Source organism: Crocuta crocuta, unplaced genomic scaffold (genome assembly GCF_008692635.1).
Source record: "Crocuta crocuta isolate KB4526 unplaced genomic scaffold, BGI_CrCroc_1.0 scaffold467, whole genome shotgun sequence".
NCBI classification, from domain to species: Eukaryota; Metazoa; Chordata; class Mammalia; order Carnivora; family Hyaenidae; genus Crocuta; species Crocuta crocuta.
In genome coordinates this window covers 1325113-1336930 of record NW_027530632.1, presented here as the reverse complement: position 1 = coordinate 1336930, position 11818 = coordinate 1325113, and the positions used below count along the sequence as shown (strand labels likewise).

General features: G+C 46.6%; 1 protein-coding gene across 1 annotated transcript in view; it reads right to left on the bottom strand.

Annotated features, from left to right (window-relative positions):
* FUNDC1 (FUN14 domain containing 1) overlaps positions 1 to 11818 on the bottom strand; it is a 205391-nt gene that overhangs the window by 117017 nt on the left and 76556 nt on the right. The window contains 1 exon segment of the mRNA XM_077768524.1: positions 1144 to 1273. Coding sequence (XP_077624650.1) covers positions 1144 to 1273 — 130 coding nt within the window.

The window sequence follows — 11818 nt, the reverse complement described above, 5'->3', positions numbered from 1 at the left end:
CAAAGCCAGGAGGCCCAAGTTTGAATCTCAGCGTCACTAATTACTATCTGTATAAACCTGGGCGAGTCATTTAACTGTTCTGTGCCTTAGTTTCTTCATCTACAAAATGGGGATAATGACGGCCCCTACCTCATAAGGTTGTGAGGCGTCAGTCAATTAGTATAGGTAAGATACTTCACGTAGAGAGCTGCTATTATTATTGCTGTGTCTATTATTATCGTTATTATTTTTAAAGTTTATTTATTATTTTGAGAGAGAGAGCACATATGAGTGGGGGAAAGGTAAAGAGAGAAGAAAAGAGAGACTCCCAAGCAGGATCCAAGCTGTCAACCTAGAGCCCGACGTGGGGCTCAAACCCACGAACTGCGAGATCATGACTTGAGTCGAAATCAAGGGTCAGACACTTAACTGACTGAGCCCCCCAGGCACCCCAGTTGCTGCTTTTATCATTGAAAGACATCTTATCCACAGAGCAGTCGTGGCTCAGGATTTCTTCCCAGAGTTAGCCAAACGTGAGGTTAAGGGCACCAGCCATATCTGAGGGACATGAGAATATATTCACAGGCCTGACTCGAATAACATAAACATAATGGGAACTTCCCATAGAGGGCAGAGGAGGGGGCGCTTCCCCAAATCTGCCTCTCCCACTTCTAGGGCCAGCCGATGCCCTGCGTCTAGACGGCTACACAGCATAGCGGCTAGGATAGAAGGTTCTGGCGTTAGACCACCTGAGTTTAAATCCTGGCTCTCTTTTATACAACATGTCACCTACTGCAAACTTCGTGATCTCTGCGAGCCTCAACTTGTCCATCTCTAAAATGCAAATAATATTAGCCCTTGGCTAACAGTGTTGTGAGGATTAAGAGTTCCATTGATTTAGAAAGTTGGAACTGAGGGGCGCCTGGGTGGCTCGGCCAGTTAGGCACCTGACTCTTGATTTCGGTTCCGGTCATGATCTCATGATTCTGAGATGGAGACCCTCACTGGGCTCTGTGCTGACAGCTTGGGATTCTCTCTATCCCTCTCTCTCTGCCCCTCCCCTGCTCTCTCTCTCGCTCTCTCTCTCTCTCTTTCTCTCTCTCTCTCTGCATGAGACTCTTGATCTCGGGGTTGTGGTTTCGAGTCCCACCTCCCCCAAGTTACCCAAACAGCGCCTGCTTCTCAGTTTTCCACTCAGAAAGGGTCAGACCCTTTCTGTACCGCAGGGACCCGCTCAGAGGAGCCTCGTGCGATTTCCAGAATTCTCTGCACTTGGCAGGAGGCTTAGCAGTAGCTGAGAGAAAGCCAACCGGAGTCGCTTATGCAAAAGAGGACTTATTGAAAGGACACCGTGAGCAGCTCTTAGAATGCAAGCGTTCGCTGCACCAACAGGGAGGCCAAACCGGGACGGCCCCAGGGACCTCGAAGGTCAGAAAGAAATTCCTCAAAACCAGTGTGCTCTCTCCTTGTCTGGGACATTCTCTCGGATCAGCTCATGCCCAGAGGGTGAGACCCAGGTTCTGGAAGACTCCAGCCTCACATCTACTCAGTTTCACCACCCAGTAGGAACGTGGTCTCCAGACGAACATCTGGGAAGGGGGGTGGGGAAACAAAGAGAGAGAGAGAATGAGAAACAAACCATGAGAGACTCTTAAAGACAGAGGACAAACTGAGGGCTGGTGGAAGGAGGTGGGTGGGGGATGGGCTCATCACCTCAGTGAGCCCTGGGTGTTGTAAAGGATGAATCACTGAACCCTATTTCTTTTATTTTTTTTAATGTTTTATTTATTTCTGAGAGAGAGAGAGAGAGAGAGAGGTAGCGTGAGCAGGGGAGGGTCAGAGAGAGAGGGAGACACAGAATCCGAAACAGGCTCCAGGCTCTGAGCTGTCAGCACAGAGCGCAACGCGGGGCTCAAACCCATGAAACTCGAGATCCGAAGCCGGCCGCTTAACAGACTGAGCCACCCAGGTGCCCCACTGAACCCNAACGTGGTCTCTTTCTTTTGTGCAAGTTAACATTATCCTGGTGGAGCGGGCCTGTTCTAGGTCACAAGCTCATCCCTGAGTCCCACCACTATGGCCAGGGATGAGGCCAGTTAAGTCAGGTACCACCTCTAGGCCAATCACCATGGCCACGGAGGTGGGGTCTGTAAAAAGATGACAATTCCCCCCCATTTGACCCTCGGGTTAAAGGAGCATCTCCCAGAAGAAAGCAGAATCTCGCATCTAGAAGAAAGGNTAAAATCGAGGGGCGCCTGGGTGGCTCAGTTAAGCATCAGACTCTTGACTTCAGCTCAGGTTGTGATCTCACCAATGGTGAGATGGAGCCCCACATCGGGCTCCATGCTGACAGCCTGCTTGGGATTCCATGTCTCTCTCTCCCTCTCTCTCTCCCTCTCTGTCTCTCTCTCTGTTCCTCCCTGCTCCTGTCTCTCTCCCTCTCTGTCTCACAAAATAAACAAATAAACATAAAAAAAAAAAAGACAAAAGGGGANTCTCTCTCCTAGAAATAAATAAAACATTAAAAATTAAAAAAAAAAAAGACAAAAATCAAACCTATGAGACTCTGTACAAATCAACATGACTTCCACGGTCATTCAGTCATTCATAATGCAGCAAGTCTAGACTTAAACAGTGTATGAGAAAATGTCCACCTAAGTGATTTTTCTAGCCGGTAGAACTTTATCCTCCAAGTGCTAAACCATGTTGCTTTAGATCATTTTCTATAGTCTCTCTACAATACGGCAGAAACGACTTTTCCCACTTTTAGAAAAAGAGTGTCTTGAATAAAACTTAACCATGACTTGTTGCCAAGGAATGGTTATCAATTCTTTTTTGTTTTAAGGTTATTTATTTATTTTGAGGGAGAGAGCGAGAAATCGAGCAGGGGAGGGGCAGAGGGAGAGAATTCCAAATAGGCTCCGCACCGTCAGAGCTGAGACCGACGTGGGCCTTGAACCCATGAACCGTGAGATTAGAATCTGAGCCGAAACCTGGAGTCAGACGCTTAACTGACGGAGCCACCCAGGTGCCCCAATAGTTATCAATTCTTGCATATCAATGACATTCTCCAGGACCGCTGAGACAGAGCTATTCGCCTCTATGCAAAAGGCACCAGACTACATGTTTTAATTTCCGGTTTCATTTTTAAGTTTTTGGTCTCATGTTCTCAGATGCTCCTCCACACTGTTGGCACCGTGCTTGACCCTGCTATCTTTCACCCTGAAGCACTTCCCCCTCCCCCACTGCCTTGCTTGTTGGCTAATCCTAATCTACCACGGGTTGGGAAATCAGATGACCAAAAATGTTACAAGATTGGGTAAAATATTTGCAAATTCAGAAATTCGAATTTACTGCTGTGTGAAGAAATAGTCTCTGAGTGAAAGCTGGGGAGCTTGTCTGTGAATAAATTATGAGAAGTCTTTAACACCTATTACGTATTTCTACACACTTGTCATTTTCTTTCCCGTGTTGGCCCATCTCTGCTCACAGATGCATTCGAGATGGTTGTGTTACCAACAGGATGATTTTAAAAGAACTGAGGTATTTCTTTATTTCTTTTCTTCATGGTGTCTCTTTTCTAGATGATATTCTCTTCATTTTTAAACATCTATTTGTCGGGGCACCTGGGTGGCTCAGCTGGTTTGGCGTCTGACCTCGGCTCAGGCCATGATCTCACGGTTTGTGGGTTTGAGCCCCGCGTCGGGCTCTGGGCTGAGGGCTTGGAGCCTGCTTCAGATCCTCTGTCTCTTCCTCTCTCTGCCCCTCCCCAACGATCACTCTCCTTCAGAAATAAACATTAAAAAAAAATAAATTGTTAAACAACTATTTATCTGTGAGTCCTCACCCAGCTAACTATCTTAGACCATTTCCAAGAACTCAAAACATGGACCCTCCGGCTGCCCTTAAATAGGCAAATGGACACTTAAATACCACCGAGACTTACACTGACCCAGCTGCCTCCAGTCACGGAAAGAGAAAATTGTAGAGACGGCTTTTTCTATAGATAAATCACGATAAAAGCTTGTGATTTTGAAATTAACACTGGGCAGTGCCGAATTCTGGAACCCGATGAAAATATTTCCCTGTGGGAAAGAAACCTTGCAACAAAAACTAACAGGGAATGGAGAAAAGCTCTGAATTCAAACACACAGATCCTGCTTTTACTACAGATAATAAAACAAGGGGAGAAAAAAAAAGATCAGGCCACTTCTCTGCTACTAAATGAGAGTAGATTGAAATGATTATGGCCTACATGTCCCAGATATGAAGACCCACCCTGGAAACTTCATCTCCAAAAATAGAAAGTCTGGCTCCGTTTACACCGGGCTACCCAACAGTTCGATTGGTCGGTTCAGGGGGAAATAAAACTGATTGTACGCCGCAGTTAAGTGGGTGTTGCAGTTACCTCGGCTACGTAATAAACCATCCCCAAAACTTAGTAGCTTAAAACAGCGACATTTATTTTGCTGACAAATCTGCAATCTGAGAAAGGTTCAGCAGGGACAGCTCATGAGTGCCCCTCACCACATCAGCGGAGGTGACTGGAAGCCAGCCTCACTTGTCATTGGCAAGGGACACTCGAAGGCTGGGGTCTGGAAGGATCCAAGGCTCATCTACTCACACATCTGGAGGTGGATGCTGCAGAGATTCAAACAGCTGGGGGCTGGTCTCTCCACATGGCCTCTCCAGTATGGTGGCTTCCAGGTGGCCAGACTCCCTCCACAATGGCCCTGGAATCCCAAGGCAGGTGTCCCAAGAGAGCAGGGGCCTGACAGAAGCGAACTCAGCATCAGAAGGCACTCCACTGTTACTTCATCTGCATGCTGTTGGTTAGAAGTGAGTCACCATAGGCCAGCTCAAGTTCAAGGGGAGAAAATCCACTCTGCTTTGGTGGCTATAATGTTTAAGAGTTTGTGAGTGTTTTAAAACATCACGGTTGGGGGCGCCTGGGTGGCTTAGTCGGTTAAGCGTCCGACTTTCGCTCAGGTCATGATCTCGCGGTTCGTGGGTTCGAGCCCCGCGTCGGGCTCTGTGCTGCTGACAGCCAGCTCAGAGCCTGGAGCCTGTTTCAGAGTCTGTGTCTCCCTCTCTCTCTGACCCTCCCCAGCTCATGCTGTCTCTCTCTCTGTCTCTCCTAGAAATAAATAAAAATATTTAAAAAAAAAAGAAGAAGAAGTGATATACGTATACAACGGAATACTGCTCGGCAATGAAAAGGGATGACCTCTTTCCACTTGCAACAACGTGGATGGAACTGAGGGTATTATGCTAAGCTAGATTAGGCTTCATAATATGGCAACCCCAGACCTCACTCCCTTCCCTCCTAATTATTCTAGCCAGCTAGCAACTCTCCCTGGCGTCCCCCCAAAGGCATCAAGTTTCGTGAGTCGGCTGACTTCCTTCTGGATGAATCTGGACCAGAGGAAAAGAAGAAAGAGGAGAGGTGATGACCCCTTTCCAGAGGACCGGCAGCGAGGCAGCTCTGCTAAGAGCAAGGTGACCACACAGCACATTTGGGTTGCAAGAGAATAAGACCCTCGAGCCAAGGCCCACACGAAAGGTGCCACGGTGAGAACTTCAGAGAACCCAGCCTGAGCAGGAGAGTGGGAGAGCTCAGGTCTACACGTGCTCCAGAGCCACCAGGCAGTTCCTTCATGGTCACTTACATTCGTGAGGTCTGGGTTCTTAAAAATAAGAGCAATAATAATAATAAACAGTTTGGAGTTGTGAGTTCCTTTAAGGTTTGTAAAGAGCTTCCACGTAAGTTCTCTCATCTTCTGCTCTGTGTGGCAAAACTTCTCTTCTACCGAAAGCCAATGGACGACACCATCAAGTTCATCTTTACGGAGGAAATTGGATCAGTCTTCGAAAAGATGGCATCCTATGTTAGGGGAGGCCCGGGGAGCTGCTTGCAGTGGTGGGTTCTGTTGATCAGGGTGATTTTTTCCAGGAAGCCCTCTCTCGACCCCGAGTTGGATGGAACAGCCCCTTTCTCTTCGCTCATAACACAACGATCACATCTTTACTTCCCATTGATTCTCTTCTGGGTGCCATTTTCCTTATAGCTCTTCTCACATCCCTACCATATTCCCTACACTCACTACACAACTGTGACCTTTTGAGCGTGATGAACCATTTTTTTAAATGGTTATTTATTTTTGAGAGAGAGAGAGAGAGGCAGAGAGAGAGGGAGGCAGAGGATCTGAAGCAGGCTCTGGGCTGGCAGCAGGAAGCCTGATGCGGGGCTCAAACTCCCAAACCACGAGATCATGACCTGAGCTGAAGTCCGATGCTCAAGCGACTGAGCCGCTCAGACACCCCCATGATGAACCATTTTGATCCATTTTTATTCCTGTTAGCACTTAACACGGTACCTTGCACATATATGTTTCTTGAGGAGGGAATGTATACGTGAGTTAGTGAATGGTCATGAAAATGTGTTATATGGAAACTTCAGTATAAAAGATGCGAAGTCGTACCAAGATCACAATCATAAACATGAAGGACGTTTCTTCTAACTAGAACAGACAAAGAAAAAATATAGGAAAAGCACATAATCTTGTTTATGTATGCTGTGGAGAAATATTTCCACACCACCACCTATCCATTTTGATAAACATGTGCTTGGCGTATCTTAGAGGGCCTACATCAATATTTGCATCATCAACAGAGAATAGACTGAATATTTTATGGCAATTTTACGAGCATATCATTTGAAAATTGCATCGATATTAGGAGAGACTCATTGTTTTAATAAGCTAGATTTATGGAAGGCATTTCCCATATCAGATGAAGAGGAGCCTCATCATACTTTTGTCGTAAATGACTTTTCATATTGCCAGTCAATTACTATGGTTCTGAGACACTGAACCCAGAAAACTCATTTTAGAGTCAGGAATTCTTGATATGTAAGACGTGAAGGGAATGGATGCCTTTACTCTGAATTATTGTCCAAACCAAAGATAGGCTACCTATTAGCTTTGAAGGGAAAAAGACTCAAAGGCCAATGAAATGAGACCACTTATGCATTCCATGGGCAAAGAGCTGAACGTCCATGTAAACAAGGAAGCTGTGGGTGCCACGACAGGGACAATGCCACTGGATCCATGAGGACAATGTAGGATGGTTTGGCTTGTTGAAGTAATGGGGCAGAGTGCAGGGTGCCGTCGCCTGGAGCAGGGAGGAAGAGGGTGGGCTTCCCTGAGCCTGGATCACAATCATGGCGGTTCTAGCTCAATGCCAGCAGGGCCACATTGCTCTCACCCCCGTCTCCTGGAGATAGCCTGTGGGCTTTCGGATTTTCTGTGCACAGAAACCATCCCACTCAACTATCATACGGACAGAAGGACCCCACCTGCTAGAAGGGACAAATGTTTTTGCGCAAAGGCAAGCACCACCAGAGGCACCTGGGGGGCTCAGTCGGTGAAGCGTCCGACGTCAGCTCAGGTCATGATCTCATTGTTTGTAGATTTGAGCCCCGCGTCGGGCTCTGTGCAGACAGCTCGGAGCCTGGAGCCTGCTCTGGATTCTGTGTCTCCCTCTCTCTCTGCCCCTCCCGTGCTCATTCTCTGTCTTTGTCTCTCTCAAAAATAAATAAACATTAAAATTTTGTTTTTAAATAAAAGGTACGCACCACCAGGAGAAAGGGAGAGGGCAAAGCCAATGTCATTCCTCTTCATCCCTGTGCGATGGGCCCTGAATAAGCAGAAAGTGGAAACTGGGAAGATCTGATGAGTTGATTTGAAAATCAGATTGATTTTAAGCTTAAAAAAAAAAAAAAAGAAAGGGGAGGGCCACCTCGGTAGCTCAGTCCGTTGAGTGTCCGACTTCAACTCAGGTCATGATCTCACGGCTTGTGACTTCGAGCCCCGTGTCGGGCTTGATGCTGTCAGCACAGATCCTGCTTCAGATCCTCTGTCCCCCTTCTGTCTCTTGCTCTCTCTCTCTCAAAAATAAAATAAACATTAAAAAATTTTTTTTAAAAAAGCAGAGATGAGAGAGTCACGAGTATGCTTGGGAAGATCATCAAACACGTGGAGAAGAAGGACGGGAGCCTAGGGGCTCAGGTAGTGTTGTTGTTGAAGGAGCATGTCTTTGTTCACGTTGCNCAGGAATAAGAGTGAGACAACGAGGGGCATGAGACAGAGAAGGAGAAAAAGCTAAAGACACAGTGCTTTGTTGAGCTGGTGACCAATGTGGAGCCATCGTCACTGGGAACTGTTGATGGATCCTATAGGCGGAGCCTCAGGACTGTCCTTCCAGGCGACAAGAGGGGAGAGCTTTTTTTTAAAAAAAAAAAACGCGTTTTAAGTTTATTTATTTATTTTGAGAGAGATAAAGAGAGTGAGCAGGGGAGGGGCAGAGAGAAAAAGAGAGAGTCCCAAGCAGGCTCCGCACTGTCAGCGCAGAGCCCAACATAGGGCTCGAACTCATGAACCGCGAGATCATGACCTGAGCCAAAATCAAGAATCGGACTCAACCCAGTGAGCCCCGAAGGCGCCCCGATGTGAGATCATTTATCCATGGACTCCGGTCTCCCATTGGTTGGCGGGTGTACCTGGGGCTTTACTGCCTCCAAGTTTCTGGATGCTTTACGGGCTGAGACAAGTTCACTAAAGCTTTGGGGTAAAGCCTTTAGGAGGCCCTAGAACCCGAGGTGCATCCATGCCGGTCGCAGCTGACGTCCGATGGGACCCAGAGGGTGTGAGACAAAATAGAAAAGCATCTCCCATAGCTCCCTATCACAGTCTTGGCAAGCAAAGCACACCCAGCCCAGGGATGGTTTGATCCCCTGAGCTCACCACAATGGCACAAGATTAACAAGCTCACACTGGCTCTGCGGTTCCTTACAGAGGTCAAGGTTTGCTAACGGAGGGGGTTTCCTACCTCTTCCCCGAGGAGATTGTGATACATGTATTCTTCTTGGCCACTGTGTCAGTGAGAGCTGCCTGGGTCAGGAGGTGTCAGTTGGGCAACCTGGTCCCCGACTTACTGCTTTTCTCTTGCTCATCTGCAAAGTTTGGGATGAATGTGGTTTTCCTTGGAAATGTGTAAAACCTTGTTATTCCTTCCATTGTTTAGCCTGTCTAAACTATAAACTCCTTACCATCAGCCCTAGACGGACATCTATCTTACCCATCACGGTATCCTCAGTGCCCAGCACCGTGCCTGCCCACCATTTAGCAAATTCTTATTAAGATATGTTGGGGGTGGGGCACCTGAGTGGTTCAGTCAGTTAAGCGTCTGGCTCTTGATTGCAGCTCAGGTCATGATCTCACAGGTTCGTGGGATGGAGCCCAAAGTTAGGCTCTGTGCTGGCATCGCCGGGCCTGCTTGGGATTCTCTCTCTCCCTCTCTCTCTGCCCCAACCCTGCTCGCTCGCTCTCTCCCTCTCTCTCTCTTTCTCTCTCTCTCGTTCAGTCGCTCTCAAAATAAATAACTAACATTAAAAATAAAGATATGTGGGGGCTTTATCTATATGTTGGTGCTCTGTCTCTCTCTGTCTCTCAAAAATCAATAAATGTTAAAAAAAAAAAAGAAAAAGAAAAAGAAATGATTCAGGGCGCCTGGGTGGCTCAGTCGGTTGAGCATCTGACTTCAGCCCTGGTCATGATTTCACAGTTTGTGGATTCGAGCCCCGCGTTGGGCTCTGTGCTGACAGCTCAGAGCCTGGAGCCTGCTTCGGATTCTGTGTCTTCCTCTCTCTCTGCCCCTCCCCCACTCATGCTCTATTTCTCTCTGTCTCAATAATAAATAACCATAAAAAGAATTTTTAAAAAAAGAGAAAACATTCTCTCTCTTTCTCCCTCTGCCCCTCTCCCCCACTTGTGCTCTCACTCCTTCTCTCTCAAAAATAGAAAATAAAAATGAAAAGATTTTATTTTTAAGTCATCTCTACACCCACATGGGGCTTGAATCCACCACCCCATGATCAAGTCACACGCTCCACCAACCAAGCCAACCAGGCACCCCCAACAGGCACAGCTAAGTTTATACATAAATCCAGGTCACCTAATCGAAGTCACATAGGCTCCACGACTCTTGTCACCTAGTGCCCTGCCTGACCATTCCCCAGGTCATGAAGAGGTCCCCCCAACGCCCAGCCCTCAATGGCTACACAATAAATACTTCGTTTCGCGAATGAACCAAAATACCTCCACCTATCTTCTTGCCGTTGGACCTCCTGGCTGCCTCCAACTTTCCACAAAGCTTTTTCTTTTTTAAATTAAAGCAACCCGAGCAGCAGTATGGAATCTGGACCACTTAGCCAGCTATCGTAATGGCTCAGAATGAGATCCCGCATCCAGATAGAGGCCAAAAGAATAGAATGGAATAGGCCAAACCAGATTTGCAAGAAAAAAGACATTTGGGCCCTTTGAGATAGACAGATGTCTGTTTTAGGCTCCACCCATAGTTTCCAAAATTTAGTTTTCTGACCCAGTCGCTTAAACAAGTTCTAAATCTTTAGAACGTGCTTTCTTGAAACTTCGCAGAGCACAGTGGTTTCTGGATGGTTGTTGCTTCTCCGTTGTCCTGTTGAGCAAATGTGGACTCTCCAAAATTCTGGACCTTTGCTGTCAGTGGTTTGCCCATTGCACCACCCCTAGTGAAGAGAGAGCTGAAGCCAGTTGACTCCTCAGGGGTCCCCTGCCCTAAGGAACAAGTAGCCGGTTGAATACCTCTGCTGGAAGCTAAAAGCTGCTAGAAGCAAGAGCTCCCACTTTTCAGCAGAATTGTTCACATCACCAGTTAAAGAAAAGAAAATAATTATCTTACAATTTTATGATTTTTCTCTACAGAAAGCCAGCATCCTTACCAACAGAGAATCTGAGTTTAGGTGTCTATATTTTCCTGACGAGAATACCTTCAGATCTAAGANCAAAGGTTTTATTTAAAAAAATTTTTTTTTATATTTTTTTAATTTATTTTTGGAACAGAGAGAGACAGAGCATGAGCGGGGGAAGGGCAGGGAGAAAGGGAGACGGAGGCTCTGAATCAGACTGTGCCGAGAGCAGAAAGCCCAACGCAGGCTTGAACCCACAAACCGTGAGATCATGACATGAACTGACTTCTGATGCTTAACCGACTGAGCCACCCAGGTGCCCCAGTTTTTGTGTGTGTGTTTTTTTAATAATACCAGCATTGGTTGGTTCAAATTCAGAAATGCCCATTCCTGATACTTTGGAGGGAGGGAGATATAATCAAAGTAAAGAGACTTTGCAAGAGCCCCACACGTGGTAGTCACCATACCCCTAAGTTGCAAGATTTTAAAATGTCCTAACACCTTGCCGACCAAATAACACAAGCCTCATGGTGAATTTAGAAATCTGCTTTTCTCTCTTTCGGGTGCGTGCTTCAGTCAACACAGATTGCTTTTTTCGAGCATTCTAGTTTGGTTGCCGTCAGACTCTCACTTCAGCCTTGAGACCCTTCCTCAAAGTAGCAGCCATTTGCTAAAAAGGCAAAACAATCCTTCCAGATGCCCAGATGCATATTTTTCTACGTTCATTGCATTGCCTTCCTTCCAGGAGAATTTGAAAAAAAAAAAAAAGTGGATTGTCCCTACTTTCGGGTATCAGAGGCAACATAAAGTTCTCCCCATGGGTTGGATGGGATCTAAAGAAATCCCCACCTCCAAGTCTACGGTTTCTCAAATTGCCTTCAGGTGATTAAACAGATTTCTTAACGAACAACAAAAGGAAACTTTGAGTTTTCCTTCTGCCACAGTCGAGTACCCCCTGAATCAGTCAGGGTCAAGATCGGCTGTGAACTTCACTCCACACTTAATGTCTCAAGTCCAATATGGTCACGGAAAAGCAGAAAGAGGGGAGAAGAC